At 37.5% G+C, this 25,220-nt stretch overlaps 1 protein-coding gene across 7 annotated transcripts in view; it reads left to right on the top strand.

Moving 5' to 3' along the window:
- Window positions 1-25,220, top strand: part of LRP1B (LDL receptor related protein 1B) — a 1,831,517-nt gene that overhangs the window by 30,303 nt on the left and 1,775,994 nt on the right. For 6 of the 7 annotated variants that reach the window (XR_013828854.1, XM_079925117.1, XM_079925118.1 and 3 more), the window contains exon 1: window positions 23,758-24,562. Coding sequence is in view for 6 of the 7 variants with exons in the window: in XM_079925117.1 (XP_079781243.1) it covers window positions 24,376-24,562 (187 nt within the window). In the remaining variant the exon portion in view is untranslated. Of the gene's footprint in view, window positions 1-22,237; window positions 22,316-23,757; window positions 24,563-25,220 lie in introns of those variants that run through there. The other variant, XM_079925113.1, reaches the window with a different exon arrangement.

Here is a 25,220-nt window from a genome sequence, read left to right as displayed (position 1 = left end):
TCACACCCCAAAGCAGACTAGAAAATTCAGACAACCTAATTAGATATACATACAGAGGAGGGGGAGAAGAAAAAGAAAGATGTAGTAGAGGCATGGTTCAAAGGAAGGAATAAGTGATAAGCACTGCCAGATAATAGAGAAAAAATGTTCAAAAATTACAAAGTCTCACATATCTGGATTATCTTAGACCATTTAGTATAAAGGACATGCCACTAGTACAGTATTTCCTATGAGAATGAAAATATTAAAATAAAGTAAATATTATTTTATAATGAGGCTTCTTGGGTCATTAAAACAGCTTAAATTACTTTCAGAGCAAGGAATACCAATATGTATCTAAAATATTTCAGTGAGAGCTTTGTTTTGAAAAGCAGACTTACCTTATTGAAGAAAATTTCCTATTCAGACATACAGTTTCATTATAAAATCACATATTGCATTTTAGACTTAAATAACCTGTCTCTTCCATGCACTTGCATTGCCTGCCTGTCTGGTCTCACACTCAACTGCAAGTCCTCGCAGATATATCTGGGTGTGGTGTCTCCAGGAGCTGTTTCCTGTGCTCCTATGTATGTCCAATCCAGTATCATGGACTGTCTCTGCTCCTGTCTGCTCCAGCACCACTCAGGGAGGTCAGTGCTAAATATTCTCCTCTCTATGAAGCTCCAAGAAAGCACTTAACCAGTTTCCTGTGACCCAGCATTAGGTGAGTTTCCCCAGGGCGCAAACATCCCCTCCTCCAGCTTCATCACCATTGTTGTCCTAATGCATCAGAGGCACTGCCCCCTAGAGGTAGCAGTGAACCCAAGCCACATTAAGCCCCATGCCCCTTCATGCTTCTCTCAATATATATTTCAAAATATTATACTTAATTTACTGAGAACTTACTATGTATTATGCATATGATAGATAGATAGATAGACATTTAGGCATATCTGCTTAAGATTTTATGTAGAATAGCTCATAGGACATAACTATAATTTACATAATTTTTATAAGGAAAACACATTATAATTAATTCTTGAGTCAAGATATCAAATATTTCCAGCGTCCCACAGCCTCCTTCATGCTCCTGTGCAATGAAAACCTGCTCTCTCTTGATCACCATGCGATACTGTCTCTCAAGGAGAAAGAATTATTAACACTAGCTGATTCTTTTCCCATGTGATTATTCTCCATCCAAAACTTTTACTCATGCAATTATTTTATGTCATAAAATGAGAAAAATTAGTCTCCTCCCCTCCAGGTTCATGAATAAAGAGCTAATTTGGGGTTTGTTTGTCTGTCTGTTTGTTTTTCTTTTATCTTCTTTCGTTTGTCTGGGATTTTTTTCTATAATTTGTTGAGCAGTTGTTCCCCAAGTTTTTCTTTATCTTTAAACTTCCTTTCACTCAAATACTTTCCTAGAGTGCTGACAAACCAGTTCTGCTTTCTAAAGACAGTCAAGGTGATGTTATTTATTCCAGTGCAATTCTGGTAATATTTAAACACCTCCACATCCATGAATCCTATAAGGATGCTAAGCACTTAGAAGGGTCTTTTCATTTTCACAGCAGTATTTGGCATTCACAGATGGGTCAGGTATTATATGAAGATAATAAAAATAAAGCAACTTACCATGAGGAAAGAAGCTATTATTAATTGTTTGAGAGAGGCTCTCCTTGTAATGAAAGAAATGTGAGGCTTCCTGTAGGATTTCAGAGAATCATATTGCTAGGAAGGACCTAAAAAAAAAATCATCTTATCTAATCCCTCAAGGTTTAGGGAGGTGAACTGATCTACTGTTGATCCCTGCATTCATATGTGACTTTTCCTTTTCGGGAAAAATAGAAAAACAAAAAATGAGAGGTAGAAATTATGGACAGATAAGATGTATGTAAGTAGGTTTTCAGTTTAAATTTTTTAATTTGAAAAAATAAACACAGGTGAACAAAAATGGGGAAGACTGAAAATGAGGAGTTTATGATAAACAGTCATGTAACCAACACTTTGATTTGACAGTATTAATTTGTCCTTTTTGCATTAATTTTTTATAATTAATATAATGCCTTTTCTTTCTTTCTCTGAAGTAATAATTAATATAGAGCCAATGTATACCCATCCAGTCCATTTAAAAATATTGTTGCATATAGTTTCCTGTTGTTGTTGTTGTTTTATTTATTTTTGTCTGCATTGAGTCCTTTCTCTAGTTGCAGCGAGCAGGAGCTACTCTTGGTTGCGGTGTGCGGGCCTCTCATTGCGGTGGCTTTTCCTGTTGCGGAGCATGGGGTCCAGGTGCGTGGGCTCTAGGCACATGGGCTCTAGAGCACAGGCTCAGTAGTTGTGGTGCTCGGGCCCAGTTGCTCCATGGCATGTGAGGTCTTCCTGGACCAGGGCTCGAACCCATGTCCCCTGCGTTGGCAGGCAGATTCTTAACCACTGCACCATCAGGGAAGCCCTGCATATAGTTTTTTTTTTTTTTTCTTTTTTGCGGTACGCGGGCCTCTCACTGTTGTGGCCTCTCCCGTTGCGGAGCACAGGCTCCGGACGCGCAGGCTCAGCGGCCATGGCTCACGGGCCCAGCCGCTCCGCGGCGTGTGGGATCCTCCCAGACTGGGGCACGAACCCACGTCCCCTGCATCGGCAGGCGGACTCTCAACCACTGCGCCACCAGGGAAGCCCCATATAGTTTTATTTTCCCATTTTTTTCAGTGTTTATATGTACGAACATAACCATTTTGTATATACTCTCTAGAGTTTACACTTTCCCCACTTCACAACTGATAGGATGGCTATTATCAAAAAGACCAGAGATGATAAATTCTAGCAAAGATAAGGAAAAAAGGGAACCCTTGTACACTGTTGGCAGAAATGTAAAGTGGTACAGCTATTATGGAAAGCAGTATGGAGGTTCTTCAAGAAATTAAAATTATAGAGCTACCATTTGATCCAGCAATCCTGCCTCTGGGTAGAGATACAGTCATTACCTCAAAGTGATATCTGTACTCCCGTGTTCACTGCAGCATTATTCACAATAGCCAGAGTATGGAAACAACAAAAGAGTCCATAAATGGATTAATGGGTCAAGAAAATGTACTGTATGTATACAATGGAATATTATTCAGCCTTACAAAAGAAGGAAATCCTGTCATTTATGACAACATGGATGAAGGCATTCTGCTAAATAAATAAGTCAGACAGAGAAGGACAAATACTGCATGGTATCACTTACATGTGGTCTAAGGAAAAAAAAAAAGAAAGTTGAACTTCTAGAAACAGTGAGTAGAAAAGTGGTTGCCAAAGGCTTAGGGGTAGAGGAAGTAGAGAGAGGTTGGTAAAATTCAGTTATGAGATGAATAAGACTTGAGGATCTAATGTATTACATGGTCACTATAGTGTTAACACTGTATTGTGTAATTGAAACTTGCTAAGAGAATAGAACTTAAATGCTCTCACCAAAAAAAAATGTAAAAGGTGAACATGAGAGGTGATGGCTGTGGGGGAATCCTTTCACAATGTATGTGTATATCAAATTATGTTGTCCAAGTTGATATCTTACAGTTTTATTTGTCAGTTATACCTCAATAAAACTGAAAAAGAAAGAGTTTTAGGATTTTGATATATTCTGGATAAGGATCCTTATTTTATGTATATTGCAAATATATCTTTTTTTTTTTAAGGTTCTAAACATGTTCTAGTAGGTGGAGTTAACTACTAATTTTGTTTCATTGAGATAAAAGAACATGTACTTTATTATGAAATGCTTTATGTCCTATTCAGTTTTTATAAATTATGCTTGTTTAAAACAAAATTTCTTCTATTTAAATGGATACAAGCTTTTATATGTACTTATTAGATCAAGCTTATTTTTAGTATTATTCACATCTTCTATCACCTTGATCATTTTTAATCTATCTCATCTATCAGTATCTAAATGGGTGTATTTTAGATATGTTGATTTTTATATTTCTATTATATTTACTTTAAATATTATGAGGCTGTGTTGTAAGTGATATGAAATTATAATACTGCTTTACATTCTTAAGGGGTTATTACTTCTTTTATCCTCAGTTAATGTACTTTTGCTTTTCCTGTTAAATGTGTTTTGCCTTAGTTTCCATTTTATCTGATACTAATATCACAACCCAGATGTTTTCTAATTAGTATCTTCTAGTATAACTTTTTTCCAGTATAACATTTCATTTCTAAATAGTATATGATAAAATTGGTATGTAGTCTCTAGCCTTTATTAGGTGAGCATAATAGATTAGAATTTGAGTGATTATTCAACATTCAAATTCATTTCTACAATTTTACTCTGTGTTTACTACTAACCAAGGTTTTACTTTGCTTCTTTTCCCTCCTCTTTTCATGCTTTCTATGGAAGTTCCATAATTTTTTCACAACGATAATAAAAATGTAATGGTTGACTTCCAAAGCAATGAAAGAGAAAAAATAGTTTGAACTGCAAGTCCACATGCAATATACCTGACCTGGCATAGGTTTCTTTCTTTTTAAAATGGATATATGCATAATAACTACCAAAAAGGCTGTTTATGTAAATGCATGTAAAGCACTTAGCTCAGAGTCAGGCACATACTAAGTATTCAGTAAATATTATTGACGATGATGATGGTGATGGTGATGACGATGGTGAGGAGGAGCAGGAGGAATTTTAACGTCTTTTCTAACCTTCGTGATATTTGAAGTTTAATTTCCACTTTGAGTCTGTGAAGTCAAGCAGTATATTCCACCAGTTCTGGCTTAAAGTAATACAGTAAGAAATGCATATGTACTGGGAGAAGAGAGCATAAAGAAACAGTACTCAAGAAGGAAGGGAAATTCAGTGAGAATTTCAAGTGAATTACTTATTGTATCTGCACTTTTCTTCAATCTATTCCCTCCTGGTGGGGGGTTTGGTTTGTTTGTAAATGCAATGAAGGTTGATTATCTCTAGCATATAACATACAATATACCCTGAACATGGTGTGTGGTCCAATGGCCTTGTTTGTTCTAGCCTTGGGAACATAGGGAGAAAGTGCATCTTACTCCAAACCAGCCAGTGGCAGGGTGATGCAGGTTCATGCATTCCTAGATCCTCTCCCTGCATGCCTCAGGCATGCTCCATTCATTAGGCAGAAGTCATTGTCCAGTATTTGTTTTTACCCAGTACCCTGGCCAAAAACAAACAAACAAACAAACAAACAAAAAATATATATATATATAAAATTCTGGTGTCCATTGGGCCAAAACTAAACAACAGTGAGACTAAAGGTTGCTAGACTAAGATGTAGCTGTCAGCTTAGTGTGATTAATTCAAATAATTTTTTATTCAATAATTTGTAATACATATATTGTTCCAAAATTAATACTTATAACATTTTATCATGGGGTATTGAGAATATCCTCTTCAATACATTTTTAATAACATGATACATTGTATATGACACCATTTAAAGGTCTACCAGTACATTGAAATGACACTGGATGAAAGCCAGGAGATCACCAATGCATTTCTTTTTTTATGTTAAATCATCATCCTATGACCTTGGGCAAACAAAAGGGTGTTTTACTCTTTCCTTATCTATAGATTTATAGGATAAATTATATGAACCCTAAATTTCTTCCTGGCTTTGGAAGTCAAGGAATATATTTATCAATAATTCCAGTAGATTCTATTATTCTCATTTGCAAATGAGGCAAGTGAGGTCAAGAGGATGTAAGTGACTTCTTTAGATCACACCGTGACTAAATAATGAAAATGGGTATTGAACTTGGGCATCTCACTCAGATGAAATGAAAGATCAAACTGGCAGTAATACAGAAGACCAGTTTGAAAGGACTAGCCTGGAAAAAGAAATAGGTAAGATGCTATTTTAGGATTTACGTGAACAATGATGAGTACTTGAAATAAGGTAGAAACAGTAGGTGTAAGTGCAAAGGATGTATACAAAGTATATTTATGACAGAATTAACAAACCTTGATTATCCATTTAATCCATTCAACGTGAGTTAAAGGATAGAGAGAAATATAAGATGGTTTCTAGATCTCTGGCTTGGGGATTGCATAAATGGCATTCTCCTTGATAGGAAATGTGGGAAACAAAGGATAGGAGATGAAGTGATTAGCTTAGAAAAAATTTCTGTCTTAAAGATGTTGATAGGAATATATATTACAGAGAGAGATAGAGATACTTAGACAATATTTAGACTATTATGGAAACCATCAGGGATATGCAAGCCCATAGATGTGTGAATATTAACAGTAAACTAGGGGACATAATTAGAGTAAAAAGGGAAAGAAAAAAAAAAAGTTTGAGTATGACCTTCTGGGAAGCTGTAAATGCTGGAAGAAGGAAGGGAACTTAGGGAGAAAGAAGCCGTTACTGATGTAAGAAAATAATGAAGAAAGAGTTTTACAGATGCCAAGGAAGGAAAGAATTTCAAAAACTAAAGGATCAAAAATCTTAAATGTTACAGAGAGATTGAATATAACGTGCTATTTGGGTTTGAAAAATAGAAGGATATTGGTGACTTCAATGAGAGCAATTTCTGTGGTTTGGTAGGGATATAAGTCAGATGGACAAGAGTTGAGAACTGAATATAAGGTTGTAAAATCATGAACAGTTTTGGAAATTCTGATAGATCCATTAGACTGACACTGTGGGAACAAATCCCTTTATGATATCAGAATTATATGACAGCTAAAGTCACACTGGTGTCACTGCTCTAATCTTTCCTTGAAGCCATATTGATTATTGCCGATATTTTTGAAGGCTTTTCTTCGCCAGAAAATTGTATAGGGCAGACCACAGATTGGATAAGACTGATTTACTCTGTTGGTCCAGAGATTGACCCGTGAGGCCTAATCAAATTGGGATTTCACTGAAAAATCTATAGTTGTGGTAAAATAGATATTTTACCAGCATAATCATGACAAGTACAGAATAGGTTTTATCAGATTTAGTGTGAACATATAGCTTTATCAGTGTTCCTAGTGTTCCTAGATCCTAGAACATATAGCTCCTATAACATATAGCTTTATCAGTGTTCCTAGTGCTCCTAGAATTGATTTAGAATAGAGAATGCCTCATTAGCCACTGACACATCATAATTGCCATATACTCTATTTAAATCTAGTTCTTGTTAGGGATGTCTCAGTGCTGTAATAACCCTGTCAGTCAACCTGCCACACATTCTTATGTGTAGGAAGTTCTCTTGAAAACGTCAAGCTATTATTGAAAACTGGTGTTTGGACAGTGCCCTCACTAATAGATATTTAATGCTCAATAAGAAGGACATTTTACTGGAACAACTTTCTTTCATTGTCTCTTACATGCATTTACCAGTGGGGAAGTAATGTGGTGTAACAGTAATGTGATGTTGGATTGGAGTATTGGCACAGCATCTAGATTCTTGTGTCAGTTCTGTTACTAACTAGCTATATAAACTTGGAAACTTCCTGTAAAGTCTTGGATATTTATATTTCTTCTTGGTAAAATGAAGTGTTCCAAGAGAAAGTCCCTAGGGACCCTTCTAGTTCTAAAATGACTTGTGTCTCTAAATGCTTTTGCATCTTGCCTCCTCTAAGTTGGAGACATGGATGTTGCGTTTCCCAGAAGAACCTTGGGCCCCACGCAGTCTGTTAGCACTGACGTGGTACTCACCTCAATGTCATTCGCTTGGACTGGACATGTGCAGGAGAGAAGTGGTAGCTGAGCAACTTCCTTAACAGGTTTTGTGTGTGAAACTGAAGGGGATCAACTGTGAGCAAAAAGTACAAAACAGAACATGTCAAGGGAACTCTGAAGTATAATTTCAAATAAGGTGGCACAGCCGTGAGCATGGTGGAAAATAGCAGCAGTGAACACTCTAGCTCAGTACATTGAAAAAGAAAACAAAACAAAACAAAAAACCCAGGTTTTTAAAACAAAATTCTGGCTTACCAGGATTCCTACAGGCAGAGGCACCTGAACTTCAGGCTCTATAAACAGTAGCAACCTCCTCAAGCCAGAAGATAATCTCTACAAGAGCACAGTGAGGTAAACGCTGCCCATAACCATTCTCTGGTGCTGTTCTCAGAACCAGAAATCATTGTCAAGGGCATCTTCCTCAAACGCTATGGACTGACATGGTGATAGTCACCTAGGCTGTCCTACCAGACCTCATTTATTAGAGACCATTAATGCGGGATGTGCTAAATAAAAATGCTTTGCATTTCCCTAGAACATATGATGGTGTAATTTAAATCAAGCAGACATAAGCTTACATTGAATCTCTTTGTGTACCATTTCTAGGAGCAATGACTTTCGTGAGGTAATTCACTTTATAAAGTAATTTGCTGTCAGTTATTTTCTCTCCCACTTCCTTCTCCCGCCACTTATAGATGTTTTATTTAAAGAGAGATACCTGCAATTTTATTTCTGAATTCTCCGTAGTATCCAAATTTTATCATAATTCTTCCAGCTTCCTGTGTCTTCTTTCCCACCTGGAAATGTGTTACCCCCCCACCTTTTTTCATTATATTTGAGCTTGTATCTTCCGACGCTTATTCCATGTTCTCTACGAAGATAACATAGTAGAATCATCCAGACAGCAGCCCGCCTTGGAACAGTTTTAGAAACTCTGAGGGCACTAGCAGCTATAGTTTTTTTAAAGTTCCCCAGTAATGTACAGTCATGTTTGAAAACCATCCACAGTCTAGACAGTTATTAATATCTTTTGTTTTTAATGTGGCAGAGCTATATTCTATTTTTTTTAACATCTTTATTGGAGTGTAGTTGCTTTACAATATTGTATTAGTTTCTGCAGTATAACAAAGTGCATCAGCTGTATGCATACGTATATCCCCATATCCCCTCCCTCTTGCGTCTCCCTCCCACCCTCCCTATCCCACCCCTCTAGGTGACACACAGCACTGAGCTGATAATAGATTTTTATGAGGTCCAATGATCTTTTTCCATGTGGGATTAATAGGACTCTCCTATTTTGGCATTTGTGGTTAAAGAGGTACCATATCTTGATGTGTCTAGTGATTTTAGATTCAAGAAATATTTCTGGCCCAGAATTCAGCCACATATCAAGTACCATACTATGGGCCTTTATTTTCATTATCTCCTGTAACTATACCAATAACTCAATCAAATAGATATTATTCTCAGTTCACAGATAAGAACACTGAATATCAAAAGTTTAAATTATCTGTCTGTCATACCACTGGATCTATGATAAGAAAACAAAACAAAACAAATTTTTGGCTCCTACTCCAATGCTATCATTAGTGGTATTTCCAGGGTAAATTTCAGGGTCATGACTAAAATGTTAGAGCCCGTTATTCTGTAAATTTTGCTTTGTTTCTTCTGCTCAGTGACTTTGTTCTTCCCATAATCATGTAGATCTGTCCTTTATTGTTTACTTGCACAGTTCTAAAGACCCTGCTCTTGTAGTTTCTTTTCACAGTGGGCATTCAACTACCTGAACACTCTTTTTAAAATTTATTTATTTTATTTATTTATTTTTGGTTGCGTTGGGTCTCTTTTGCTATGCGCAGGCTTTCTCTAGTTGTGGTGAGCCGGGCCTACTCTTCCTTGCAGTGCGCGGGCTTCTCATTGCGGTGGCTTCTCTTGTTGCAGAGAACGGGCTCTAGGCTCCCGGACTTCAGGAGTAAGTGGCTCGCGGGCTCTAGAGCGCAGGCTCAGTAGTTGTGGCGCACGGGCTTAATTGCTCCACGGCATGTAGGATCTTCGCAGACCAGGGCTCAAACCAGTGTCCCATGCATTGGCAGGCGGATTCTTAACCACTGTGCCACCAGGGAAGCCCTGAACACTCTTTATATCATCTGAAAATTTGATTCTGGAAGGCTCCGAGATCCAGAGAATGATATTGTTTATCAAATGTGTACTTTTATCATTTTGTCTGTTTCTCCCGGGAGATGGAGAGGTAGGCCTTCTTAAAGCCTTGCCGTGACATTTTTAGTTGCCTCTGAATCAAAACACTTAAGGGTCTTTTGAAGGAAACGTTGAGAGAGGAATTACATTAATTTGCCTATTTTTCATGTGTATTTGTTCTTCCAAATATTGAAGCCCATTAATGGGTAGCCATTCCTCATATAAAAACCTACTTGCTTTGCCTTCAATTATTTACTGATTCTATTCAGTAAATTCCAAAATTGAAAATAAATTTATCAGTTCTGTACCCCAAGTTCTGGGACATTTCAGGTTGATAAAATGCCTGCAATCAGGCAATCTTTGGACTGAACTGATAATTGGAACAACAGGTTGCATATGTAGCCAACAGTTGGAATATTCTTAAGGTCTTCCCAATAATGGCATAGGACAAAGACATTAATTTAGTCTTCCTACCAATTTCTTTACACCCCTTAATGCAGTTTTTGGACAGTGGCCACATATGATCCCAGTGATTGTCCAATTTGCTTTCTGCCTTTAATATATTTCAAAAACTCCTAAACCCAGCTTTGGAAGTCATTCTACAAAGTCCTTTCTATTGTGGTTAGTTTTTGTACCTGACTCTTGTGGGCAGTGCCAATTTTTTTTTTTTTTTTTTTTTTTTTTTTACACAGGAAATGTTTTAAATCATGTGTCCACATAAAGTACAGAATGCATTGATATTTATGTGAAAAATCCTATCAATAATTAGAAAATTGTTTGAATAACTTGTACATTGTATTGAAGCTACCTGTATGCTATGCTATATTCTATTTAAAGCAGCTTCTGGAATTTCTATTTGGTTTAACTGGTCTTGGTTTAACTGGTCTTTCTGTTTATTTCTACATCATTGATACAGTCTTTAATTTGTATAGCTTTATTTTTTCTGTAGTGTTTTCTAGTGCAAATACCATCCTCTCCTTTACTCTTGTTAGTAAACATGCTCTTGGCTTTCTTGTGTATCTATCTTTCCAACTTAATATCAAAATCATTTGTTCAAGTTCCAAATGAAGAAATCGAAATTTAATTTTGGATTGTATTATATTTTGGGTAATTTGGGGAGAAATGACATATTTATTTATAGACACATGAGTTTCCATTCATCAAAATCAAAATGATTTGTACCACATTTCATAAATTTGACCAAATAAATGTGACTTCAGTAATCTTCCAAAGCTACAAGTCTTTGTTTGACGTGTTTTAATATCTCCTATTTTGATTATTGTTTTACATGTTCTTGCATTTTAAACTATACTGAAAGATATATATGGGGTAATGATTAATTTTTTCTAACTTTTATCAGTATATTGCATCCTTTTTTTTATAAATGTGTGCTCTTTCCTTAGAATTCAGTTGTTTCTGACATCAATTTTCTTTCCCTTGATATATTTAGGTTATATTTGCCTATAATTTTTTATCATGGGATATTTCTTTATTTTTCTTTGAAGGAAAGAACTATAAATATCTAGTTAACCCATGAATTCTCAGGTCCTTGTACACTATTTGCTAAATAGAGATGTTAAAACACTCTTTTTGAACAAAATTATTTTAAATAAACAACATGTAGTTGGATTTAAAAATTCAATCTGCAAATCAATGAATTTTAATTGGAGTGTTTAATGCATTCACATTTATTGTGGCAATAGGTACATTTGTTCTTATTTCAATCATCATCCTTTTTAAAATATATTTCTTTGCCCTCTCCCCTTCATTTCTTTTCCATGTTGTTAGTAAGCAAGCTTTCTTTACTTCTGTCTTCCTAGAAATTTGGAAGTTTTATATACATATGTATATCTGCCAGTATGATTTTTTAAAAGAGTTTACATTTTTAAAACACCAAAAACAAGACAGCATCTGTCAGCTGCCTACCTTTGTGTAGAGTAAGAAATTTGACAAACTTTTTTTCTTTCTAAAATTCCATATCATCTTTTTGTTAAAAATTCTTGCTACACTGTAACCAGATTATTTTCATTACCCTGAAGAAGTAGATCAAGTATGATTTTATATATTTATTACATTTTTCAAACTGAAAGAATCTGCAATCTCTCTATTGTTATAAATATAAGATATATTTTGAGGTTTAACTGAAATGTTAACTCTGACACTTTCCTTTATAACAGCAGCTGTTTTCCAAAGTCCATTGTATTTACCTTTCTACTTTGTACTTCTGATTTTGTAATTCTTATATGCTGCCTTTCATTCCTGGTTATCTTTTCTTAGTGTGTCTGTATCTTATCTCTCCAACTAGATTGATCATCTCCTTTGGGGACAGCAGTGAGTCTTGTAGAATGTGGCTTAATGGACAGTGGATTTGCCTAGAACATGAGCATCATTAAATAGATTGGCCATTAAATAGATCAGTCACATTGCAACAGGCTACCTGAAAAATTCCCATGTGTGGAATACAAGTGAAGGGCCTGGCAGAGTGACAGCAGATGTCAGCATAATCCAGTAATTGTTACCGTTGGAGGTCCTGGCATTATCTCTAGTCTTCTGAGGTGGACATTATGGTTTGACAAATTTAAGTAGTTGGCACAAATCATTTAGATTGTAAGTGGCAGAATGTAGAAATGAATCTATAAAGTGGGGTAGGCAGCCAGGGAGATTTGGTACTGAATCATTGGATTAACTAGTCTAGCACTCTTTAAATTATTCTTTAATAGATAAAGAATTATTTTTTACAACCTGGGATAGGCTTCTGGAATTTCGGCTGCCTCTGCTATGGGGAATGTAGAAACGCCAGATAAGATTCCAGCAGGTTTATATAGAAATGTGAATGTAATAGTTTCTCCTGTAGTACCATTACATATTGGATGGATTTATATTTTCTCATTAGACATATAGCTCCGGAAAACAGGGGCCATGGCTTTCCGCTGAAGTAATCCCAGCACCAAGCAACGTGCCTTTCAAATAATAAGCACGCAATAAATACATGAGAGCAGAAGCATGAGAGGAAAGAAAGGAAATGAAGGCCTTCTTTTTACTGCCCATTTACATCATTGCTTCCTTACCACTGGCTGCATCTGCTTCTCATTCAGAAATAAACTAATCCAAAGCAAAAAGGTTTTAGCCAAAAACTGTGTTTGTGTGTGTGTTTTTGTCCTAGACCGAAGACATTAATAACATTTTTTGGATCCAAGGACATTACATAGAATATAAATTCAATAGCCTATTTTTAAAAGGCTCTAATTACGGCCTTATCTCTTAAGCGGATTGCTCTGACTATAGCAAAGTCTCAGCCATGGTATTTTTTTCTTTTTTTTAATTAAAATTTTTTTTTGTTTTTTGGCTGCGTTGGGTCTCTGTTGCTGCATACAGGCTTTCTCTAGTTGCAGCGAGCGTGGGCTACTCTTTGTTGCGGTGCATGGGCTTCTCATTGTGGTGGCTTCTCTTTGTTGCAGAGCATGGGCTCTAGGCATACAGACTTCAGTCGTGGCATATGGGCTCAGTAGTTGTGGCACGTGGGCTCAGTAGTTGTGGCTCGCGGGCTCTAGAGCACAGGCTCAGTAGTTGGGGCGCACGGGCTTAGTTGCTCCACGGCGTGTGAGATCTTCCCAGACCAGGGCTCGAACCCGTGTTCCCGTCATTGGCAGGCAGATTCTTAACCACTGTGCCACCAGGGAAGTCCCCATGGTATGTATTGAATATATATTTTTAACTAGATAAATGCAGGGTGAATATGACATAGTTAACTGTGGTTAGAATTTTATTTCCCTTCTCGCTATCCACACCTTTCAACCCCAGGCTACAGTACAAATAGAAAACGCTTATAAAACCCAAGAAATCTCAGGCACCACACACCTGACATCAATCTGACAGGAATAGGAAAGTATATGCTTCCTTTATTTCTATTACATACTGTTAATAGACGTTAAGTTAATTTAAGGAGTTCTAAGATTCTCTTCCCAGCCAGATCAACAATTGGACCTCCTCCCACACAAGGATTATCCTATTTTTATTTTCTAAAACTTACAGCTAATTATAACTAATTTTATATTTTAAGCAAATACTTCTATCCAAAAAAACACAAAAAAATTTTAGATGCATATTTTTAAACAAAGTAATTGGTACAATAAATGCAGACATACAATAGAAAAGCAGGTAAATCAGAACTTTAGAGTAGGGGAACTTTTAGCAAAAGCAGAGAAACAATTAAGTGATTAAAATGATAATTTGCTTTGGCTTTTTAGATAGGAAAATACAGTGAAAGGAAAATATATCATGGACTGCTTATTTCAAATACATCTATTTTTATCATTTTATTTTTATTTTATTTTTTTAAAGAACTTTTTGACACGGACCATTTTTAAAGTCATTACTGAATGTTACAATATTGCTTCTATGTTTTGTTTTTTTGGCCGCGAGTTATGTGGGATCTTATCTCCCCAACCAGGGATCGAACCCGCACCCGCTGCGTTGGAAGGCAAAGTCTTAACCCCTGGACCGCCAGGGAAGTCCCTATTTTTATTTTAAATAAAATTCCATGCAGTAACAATTTTTAAATGCTTACCTAGCTACAGGAAGAAAAATATAAAGAGTATCCTATAGGGGGCACTCAAGTACTATGAATGGAAGAATCTGCTTTTTCTCAGATTTTGTTTAGATGTAAAGGGGTAAACCCTTGGGCACATTTTCCTCTTACCTTTTCTATAAAGAACAAAACTGAGGGGGCTTCCCTGGTGGCGCAGTGGTTGAGAGTCCGCCTGCCGAGGCAGGGGACACGGGTTCGTGCCCCGGTCCGGGAAGATCCCACATGCCGCGGAGCGGCTGGGCCCGTGAGCCATGACCGCTGAGCCTGCGCATCCGGAGCCTGTGCTCCGCAACGGGAGAGGCCACAACAGCGAGAGGCCCGCGTACCACAAAAAAAAAACAAAAAAAAAAAACAAAAAACTGAGTAAAACAGAAATAGTCTTTGTCATGCTTCTACTATTTCCCAATAAAAGACAAAGGGATATTAAAAGGTGGGATTAAATGGCATTATGAGCCTTATTATTCTACAAGCATAAAGATATGATAGTGTAGACAGCTGAGTTGGTCTGTGCTTTCAAACTTACAAACAAGGTTTCTTCTACATTATAGTTCAATGCCAGTGACAGTTCTTTTCTGGAGACATTTAGTTGCATAAAACAGTAAAAAACAGAGTCATTCACCTCATTCTCTCTGGGTTTTAAAGCTGATTAATGTGAGAAGCTATTTAAATTACTTTTGAAATAATATTCCTAAGGAGGAGTTAACCTACCATTTGCACAGAAAAGTCATAACAAATGGTGGTGATATTTATTTTCGGGGGGTTGGGAGTGGAGGAAGATGAGGGGACAACGAAAAGCTACTCCAGCAGCCTGTGTGCCAGATGCTACTTCAACTAAACTCCGTTTTGGTGGCTAAGACTTAATTTCAACCCAAACCTAAATGAAAATCTGTGGTGGCACCTAATTGAGATCAAAACGTGTTTTCTTTAAAGTGATGGGGAAATGTTTCATTTAGGCTTTGAAACTGTAGATTAAAAGTTGCTTTTTATTTTAATATGGTCCAAATCATGGTAGCTTAAAAGTTAACATCTAGATGCCCTCAGGATAGTGATGTGAATCCCATCCAGCACAAATACTAATCCCCCATTGAATTTCCCACTGAAGCGCTTCCCAGTGCACTTCACTCAGAGCACGTGTTTTTCACTTCTATTATTATGTTCATATAAGCGAGCTTAATGTGTGCTTTGATCTTAAAACAGGCATGTATGAGTACTAAGCACCTCCCTTCCTTAGCTTGTTCACCACTATCACAGTTGCAAATAATGAAATCACATGTAGTACCATTTAAGTTGCTAACTTGAAACACCTGCATGCAGGTATGGTTGTGTCCTACAGCCTGTTCACATTATCAAGCAAGATATTAACTCTCTTTCCCATATGATTAAAGCACCTAAATGTTTGCTTTCATAAAATTGGGATATATGTCAGTAATCCCTAACAATAATTTGAGAAGAGTCTCAGGTTCTTGATGTACCTTGAAAGCTTTAAATAGGATTTTTTATACATTTATTATGGCCAAAGAGAGGATTTCTGTGGAACACCTTGAGTAGAAATATTATGTCCTGTTGCCCAATGATTATATTTATTAGGCAATGTGTTCTGATTTTGGTTTGGAAACTGTGACTTCCATAAATCTAAAGTGTATGGAGGAATTGGGGGCAGAGAGGATCAATTTCAGAGCCTCAAAACCAGCCCGGCACTTGCCTCCATATCATCCTTGAAACTGTAGTTTGCTTTCACTTGCAATGCAAAGCTTGGAGCATGACTGGTTCTCTAAACTCCCCAGTCAAATTCAGACCTGGAATAATTTGTCCTTTAACATATTTTCTTATATGTGAACAACAGAGTATGTTACTTTTTCTGAGCTGTTTTCATAGTGGTTAGATATACTTTTGTGTAAATGTCCAAATGGACTAATCTCCTTAGTTTTAGATAAAAAGACTAAAATCAACAATCCTTTGATTAATCTTATAAAATCTCTGAATGTAGGTCAATATGTGGCATATATTTGTATGTATGTATGTATTATATATATATATATATATACATAATATATATTCCTTTTTTCTCATATCATGGTAATATAGTTTTTAGGCAAAGTCCAGTAAAGGGAATAAAAACTATTTCTTTTAGTTTCCATTCATTTTCTTTTGGCAAGAAAATAACAGTAATTTAAATTGGAATAAATTAGGATTGATATACACCTAAAAGTACAAATTGGTACTTCTTTTAGAAGTAAATGCTTTTAATCACAATGTAAGACTGAATAACCAAAAATATTCTTGGTTATCCTGTATCTAAACATAGCTATTCATCCTTTTCTAACTTTTCTGTTGTGTGCTTGTGAATAACATTGTCTTAACACTCTTTTTGTTGTTGTTGTTATGTAGTATGGTTTAGCATGTGAATGATACCCTTGGTAAAATCTATTTACAATGCAGAATGTAGCAATGGAAAGTCATAAAAGCATTTAATGGTCTTTCAACTATAATTTAACTTTGCCAGTATTCATGCAAAATCACACATTTTCACAAATCTTGATAAATATATCTAGGTCCAAATGTCACTATTTTTCTTCCCAGAAAAAGAGGCTTGACACAAAATTAGGGCATTCTGTTCTGGACTAGACAGCTCCTTTTTGCATCTGAGTTTTTATTGTATAATTTTCATAACAGAAAAGCACTTTCAGAGGGCAAGAGACATTTCCTATGTGAGAGAAATGAATTTTTCTACTTAGAGAAAATAATGTTTTGGAAAAGTTAGTTCTGTAACTTTTCTTTAAAGCAAACTTTTTAAAAAATATAAAAACTCAACACTAAATGTACTCCGCTTACCACACACCTATCTAGTACTTACCCTGTGACAGGGCACCGTGCCCAAATGGAGCTGCTGACAGCCTCTGAAAAGCTGTTCCCAGTGGGAATTAAGCAAGGCATACTTTGAAGAAAGGTTTGTTTTTCTCTTCTCTCTTCCTTATTTATTTCTTTATTTTTGTGGTACATGGGCCCCTCACTGTTGTGGGCTCTCCCGTTGCGGAGCACAGGCTCCGGACGCACAGGCTCAGCGGCCATGGCTCACGGGCCCAGCCGCTCCGCAGCATGTGGGATCTTCCTGGACCAGGGCACGAACCCGTGTCCCCTGCATCAGCAGGCGGACTCTCAACCACTGCGCCACCAGGGAAGCCCTCTCTTCCTTTTTTAATTTTTTGTTTCTTTTTACTGTTTTTTTAATTTATGAGATAAAGGAATAGAAAAAAGTAGATAATTACTCTTCATATTAAACCCAACAAAACAAAACAATTACCTGTCTTAAAGTAAAAAACAAACCAAAACCAAAGTCCCCCAAAAACAAACAAACAAACAAAAAACTAAACTTGGCCAAAGATACTGTAGCTCCAAAGTACTTTTTACATTTTAACAGTGACTCATTTTATTAAAGTATATATAAAGTGTAATTAATATAATTCTGGTATCCCATCTTCTCAGTCCTCTGTGAATTGCCTACAGCTAACCTCTATCTTTGTCATTGTATTATCCTGTTTACTTCAGATACAGGGATGTATTTCATGGCAGAAAGACCAGGGAACAGCAGCTATAAGAAAGATTAAACAAGTTTAAGGGAAAAAGTGGAAAGCCATTATTCAACAGTAAGACAAATAGTCTCTGAGTACCTAACGTAGGGAAAAGCCCATGTAAAAATATCATATGGGAGGTTATAGAAATTGTGCTATGTTAAAGACTATATAAAAATTAAACAAGAAAAAAACCATTTGGATATTAAGTAGGAAATTACTAAATATAAAGTGAATAAAACACTTGAAAGGGTCCCAAAAGAATAGCTATAATAAAAATAAATAAGTGAGTAGAAGTTGAAACAGACTTTTCCATGTTCTCTTTTTGTCCTCTGAGTCTATGTGAATCCACAACACAACAGAATCCACTGACTCTTGATTAATTTGTGTGTTATCACTGACAAAACTTCTGGATGTTCTGAATTCTAAACATTTCTGAATTTCCTCCCAAGTTCTAGATCAAAAGAACAATGTGCTGACTGAATAAATGTCCGTATCAACACTCGAGATATTTGAACATAGATTTTATGATTTCTTATTCAGAGTCTAATTCTAATAAAAAGGCTCAGGTTTCTCTGTAAAGGTTTATCCGTAAAGATATTTTCCAAGAAAGACTCAGCCCTGATTTTATTGGGAGGTCTCAGCAGTGGACTTTATGTGTCAATACCTATGGTTCACAACAGCATCCCACAAGATCCTGGTAAGAGGGCAGTTGGGCTGCACCCTACGGGCCTACAAGGCCTATAGTTGCCCAGCTTCAAGACTGAAGAAGGAGCCCGGAGTCCACGACAGAGACAGCAATTGTTTAATTGAAAGGGGGAGCTTACATGTCTGAAGCAAGGTCCTGAAGCAACACCCCATTGTGTGTGGTAGATGCAGGCAGGACAGGAGTCTGCTCTGAGAGGAAGGAGGAGGAGGAGGTTGCCATTAAAAGGGGAACTGACTTCCGGTTGGCTCATATGTTACCAGGGAAACCAGCAGAGGGCACGCCCCTCACCCCCCTTGGAAAAGCTATCATGGTGGGGATGTTCGGGTCTAAAGATTAGAACAATCACTAGCTGGGCTGCAACAAGTATGTAGGAAGGTCAGTCATGTGAGTAGGGTGTAGGTGAAGCAGGTCAAGCAGGGGATGTACAGAGAGCAAGAGAACAGCCATCTGGTGGCCTGATCATACAACAGCCCATTAGCACTGAAATGACCTTTGATATAGATTGAAACTCTGCTAGTGCAAGAACCATGTGTGTTTTCTTCATAGCGCTTTGCACAGTGCTGAGTGCAGTGGCTGTTACATAATATATAGCTATGAAGTGAATGAATGAATTCGAATGCCCTGGGCTACCAGTCCTTACAGCTAGAAAAAAATCTAAAAGAATATCAGCGAGGCTCCCTATATAAGAAAGTACCAGGAACTTCATTCAAGGGCTGTTTCTGACATTAATAAAATACGTGACCTCAGAGAGTCACTTTTCCTTTAAGTTTTTTTCATCTGTAAAATGTAAATTGGAAGAGATATTCCTTCCAGTTTCAACAACCTTAGAGTTTCTAACTAAAATTAAGGAGCAGAAAGATGATGACCAAAATGATAGAGATCAAAATCCTCAAAAGCTTGTTCAAAGTGCATCGTGACTATGGACCACTGGCAACCAGCTCCCAGCATGAAACACTAACTTTGTACTAGTAGACAGAGATGATGATGCAGAGGTCATCTTGACCACAAGTATGTCAAGGTTAAAAAGCACTAATAGCAACAAGCCTTATCATCAGCAACTGACTTGAAATTCAAGGGCTATTTCTACAAGAGTAGAACTCCGAGGATTTGATGAGTTTTGGGTATATCTGTATTCCAACTCCCTCTCCCACTTAAAACACACATGGACTGCATTACTACTGATTGTGCCTTCTGAAGACATATCCAAAAAGCAAAATAAGATTTGTCTCTTGAGTCTATGTTATTATTATGGAAGTCAATTGTTGCCTGATGAGGTTGTCTAAATCCATAAAGAGTCCTTTCCTCCCTACTGTCAAAAGTTTGTCAAACAAGAGTCAGAGAAAATGTAAAACAGTCAAATCCGTATTGACCTTTTATTATTTATTCTTTGAAAGTTATAATTGCCTATCATTTGTGCTTTTCACTGTAATATGTATATCTTGAAGCATTTACAGATCAGGACGGTAGAGAGAAGTTGAGACATATACAAAGAGAAAAACCTAATTTGCCTGGAAATACTTTTACTTTCCAGGTTTAATTAGATAATTACATCACCCTTCATTTTCTTCACAGGTGTACGTACTTCCTAATACTTCGCAAATGGTGGGAATTAAAGTTGTTAATCTCAGTTGTTAATTAAAGTTGTTAATCTCAGCTGAATCCCCATGTCCTCGTTGAAACTGCATGTTACCAAACTGCGTGTTACCAAACACAGCACACTGCTGAAGGAAAGCACTTAAAAATGTGATATGCATTGAAATGCTGCAGTTGGAGAAATAAAGTGAATCTAAAGTTTTTTGTTTGTTTGTTTTTGTTTTTTCCTTAGTGGCTTTGTCCAGTGTAACTCTATTTTAAATCACTGATAATGTTTCTTTAACAATTCTCATTCTCCCCACACCATCCCCTTCCTTTTCCTTCTCATCCTGTGTCTGCTGCTGCCTGGCAACTTTTCTGTGTGGAAAGGCAGGGTAAGAACTCTAACAGCCCTTGGAATGATAGCTACAGAAATTCCTAGCAACCTGACTTTCAGGCCAACTCTCCTTCACACACATCACTTCCATGGGACAGACTGTCCTTCTCGGTTTGTTAGGAGACACAGGTTCTCCTCCAAGTATGGCTTTCAGGTGTGTAGTGCATGAACTGTGTACTGTCTGTGGTAAAAGCCCCAATAGCACAAAGAAAATAATTAAGTTAGCAGAAATGAAATCTGCTAACTGTTTGATCACATATATCCAAACCGTGGCTCTAATTGGGAAATATAAGATTACCACTGACTGATAATTAATATTCGTGTGTTGTTTTAGAGCAGAAAGTAAGAATGATTGGTTCTACTTTGTTTAATTTATCTCAATGAGAGATTTCATAACATTGTATAGTTTGATGAATTAATTTATTTAACTTGTCAGTGTTGATAACTGATTAGAATGAAGAAATTACAATGGGCCATCGGAACACAGAATTTGAACAGTAACTAGCTATTCTCACTTCGCTAATAATATACTTTGTTAATTTCCTTTTTCATTAAAGTATATATGATGGGAAATAAAAGTGTTTCATAGGAAATTATGCTTTCTCTTTTATATGTAATTCATTGTATCTGGATAGTCATTCAAAATCTAGAAGTAAATTATTTATTTTTAAAAGTCAAATTTGGCCTGGACCTTTATCATTGATGCCCATAAAAACTCTCTCTTTTAATGAATTGGTCATTTTCAATGGATATTTGGAATAAGAACCACCATATACAAGTGATCTGTGTATGGGGCAATTTTATTCTGTTTCCTTTTGACACTGGCCTTATTTCAGTTTTAGAGCAAATATGTATCTATTAATATTTACTCTGTTTGTTATATATTATTATGGCTTTGTGGTATGAACCAGTGTCCTTATTATAACTTTTGTCTTAAAAATCTGCTTGACATGCATTTAAATCTACATGTTGTGCCCACTTGACAACTGACACATACTTAAATATCCATTCTTCCATCAAATTGCTATGGAGTGTTTTTATACCATTTAGGTCTTTGTTAATAACATCTATTTGCATTCTTAAAATAAGTCCCAATCTTTGTTTTAAAGATAAAATTGAGAATCATTCATAATTGATGTTAAATGTTATCATCTTCCGTTGGTATACTAGCCTATATGATAGTTAACTTCCATGATTGCTACCACTATTTTACGCCATAATTTTGAATCATGTGTCATTCACACATGGTGATTTGATTGTTGACTACTAAAAAGGAATTCTATTTTGCTTTATTATACTGGTCACAATGTGTGGACAATGCATCCTTGATTTTCTTCCATTCAGGGCAGTTAAAAAGTCAACCAGATTATCTAAAAGAGATCAGCTGGTTTTTATTCTGCCTAATTCACTTAATACATTTATTATTAGGAGGCACTACATATTTAAAATGTAACATATTGAGAATATATATTAGAATAAAAATCTGCCAGGAATTTACTTCTCTGATTATCTTTCATAACTTTTCCCTTTAAATAGCTGTGAGTGGAATCCAGGGCTGCTACATATACTGCAGAAGTGAGTCATTGATTTTCAATCACAGCACTTTGGTACACGGTAAGAGTCTTTGGTTGGTTGTACTGTTCCTGGCTGCTTTCCTCTACCTTGCAGTTTTTGAGATGGGGGGGTAATTGGTAGTAATAATATAGAAGAGGAAGCACCTGAATGTGCTTAGCATGGTTTGTGAGCTCTCCTCGTTTTACTGCCAAGACTTAAGTGGATATGGATTTCCTAATAGCTGACCTCCTAGTTGACTGAATGGGTTCATGTCAGAAAGACACCTACTTACTTTGTTCCAGTGAAAGACTACATATTTCACAGAACGCAGAGGTCTGTGGACCCTTGAGAAAGAAATATTTATTACTTTGAGCATCATTCAAAATTTACCCTTCTCCCGCTCTTCACTTATTCTTTGAACTCTGCCACTCATTCCAAAGTTTCTGAATTTTTATATGAAGTAAAATAGGAAAACTCTTTGTTTCCTATATGAAATGATAAAATGACTAGGTGAAATTATAAGCGTAACAACTTCAAAAGAAAAAAAACAAACTTTTAAATCTGGAATGAGTCATCTTTTAGGCATGAAATGAGTCAATTTACAAGGGAAAGTAAACTTAATATATAAAATATGGCAAAACTGACCTAAAGAACATATTTTATAATCACAGACTAAGTGGCAATGTCCCTCATAGTCACCTGTGTTCTTTGATCCAGTCTAATTTTAATGGTTTCTAAAGAGCATCCAAAGATGTTTCTGGATGATTTTACTCTAGTAAGCAGCTAGTTCATTGTGCTGGCATTCATCTAAAATAAGTTTCAGCTGGTAAACTGAATAAAGTATTTAAAGCATCTTTCCTTTCCTTTTCAGTCATCCTGTTGCTTAGTTTGGTGCTTTCCTTATAGTTTTCCTTTACACCCATCTCAGGTTTTTAAACATTAAATACAAAACATTTTTAACCTTTGCTGTTAGGCAAGAATTACTGATGTCACAAGGGAAAAAAGGTAAGCCTTCAACTATTAAGATTTCTGAGTTTTAACCCAACCATTTTCAAGTAACTAAAATTTTAGGTACTTGGATGAACATATTTAAAAAGTGGTCATACAAACAACTTTTTTTTGTTTTTAATTGCACTGATTCATTTTAATGCCTCCGATGGTTTGGGAAAGTTCTTAAACTACCACTATACTATGTGCAAGAAGAAAAGAAAAGAAAACAAGCAATTAAAAAAAGCATCAAAACATGTTAAAAATGGTTCAAGGTATCCTTTTAAAAAGAGAAATCCACTGTAAAAGTGCCAGTTGTTTGCTTTATGGTTCCCTGCTTAGGGGCCTCTTTCCAACCACCTTCCCTTCTTATGCAACGGGTGATGACTTTAGGGGTTTGTTTTGTTTTTTTTTGTTTCTGCTGAGTCACTAAATTTTTATCTTTGTCCCTAGGTGCTACTCAGCACAAAAGTTAAAAGTGCAGCTCAGAAAGCATTGCATTTGTGTGGCGAGCAGAGGGAACCATTTCCCTAAGAGAAGCTCAGTTACTTGGCTAGTCGTTCCTTCTCGGGAAGGAAGCTTCCAGGGAGCGAAGGGATCAAATCTGCTTTGCCTAGAGAAGCATCTATCTCAGCGCTGGTGGCTGATAATTCCGAACTGGCTGTTAAATGCGGAGCTTCCCAGGCGCCTGGCTGGCTCAGCCCAATGCAGAAATCTCCCCTCCTCTCTAAAGACCCAAATCCCTACAGAACCAGCTTGGAGTTACTTTCTCTTAAAGGAGATTGAAATAATTGTGATTTGTGGTGTTCTCAGTTCGTGGTGGTATTTTCCTGTTGTGTTAAATGCCTCTTACTAAGTAATAGATGTGATTTATGTGGACGACGGAGGGGTGTGTGGTGGACCGGGTGATTAATCAGTGAATTCCCCTCCGCTGGCATCTCTCACTGCCCCTCTTTGCGTGATGTAAGATCAGACGTACCCTGCATTGAAAAGTCAAGACACACGAGCGGCTCGCTCGCGCTCACACACACTCTCTCTCTCCCCCCACGCGCGCATCCGTACACCTTCCACATCCTCCTCCAGGCGGACTGGCTGGGCTCACTGAGCTGAAGAATTTCGAGTGACATTTGTAAATGACGCTGCTCGATTCGGGGCTCCGAGCCGCCGCCGCCGCCGCCGCCTGGCCGAGGGTGCAGCCGAGCAGTCTCCGGCGCTGGCTTCCTCCCCGGGCGACCACGATGTCCGAGTTTCTCCTCGCCTTACTCACTCTCTCGGGATTATTGCCTGTCGCCAAGGTGCTGACCGTGGGAGCCGACCGAGGTAAGGAGAACACCTTACCCCCTTCCTTGCCCCCGGACTTCCTTGGCTTTCCTGCTGGGCGACGCTTGCAGATAAGTGTGTGTGGAAGTTAAGTCCTTGCGGCCCCGCTCCCCGGGACCCTGGGCCACTGTGCGCCGGTCTCGGGGCGGGAGTGGTGGGGGTGGTGGTGAGAAGTGCGGTGAGGGATTTCCGAACCAGCTACCCGAGTCCTCGGCTCTCCCACAGCTTTTTCCTTTGGCCCTTTGCGGGTCCTGATTTCGTTTCCCCCGGGAGCGTTTGCACTTGACTGCGCGCCTCTGCCCGCGCACCCCAAGCGCTGCAGATGTTGGGATCAGCGTTCGCGTTTTCAAGACTTCGCTCCGCGCTCACTCTCTTGGCTTCGAGCTTTTGCGGGCTCCGGAGGCTCCGCGTTAAGTGTGTGCTCCCTTAACTTATCTCCAGGGTTAAGTTCCTTACCTGCTGCACGCAGGGTCTGTGGAGAGGGGAAAGCGCCGACTCCAGCCCGTTTCCTCTCTGTAGCCCCTTTCTGGGGCAGACTCCGGAGAGATTTGGGTCATCATCGGAGAAGCTAACGCTTTCGGGGAGCTTCTGGGCGCAGGCACCTGCTTGAGCTTGACTTTTTTGATTCTGAAGGTCTGTGACACAGCTCTTGGTGCCT

This window comes from Stenella coeruleoalba (assembly GCF_951394435.1).
Source record: "Stenella coeruleoalba genome assembly, chromosome: 6".
In the NCBI taxonomy this organism is placed as follows: Eukaryota; Metazoa; Chordata; class Mammalia; order Artiodactyla; family Delphinidae; genus Stenella; species Stenella coeruleoalba.
The sequence above is the reverse complement of the archived record's forward strand: the minus strand, read 5'-3'. Positions and strand labels throughout refer to the sequence as shown.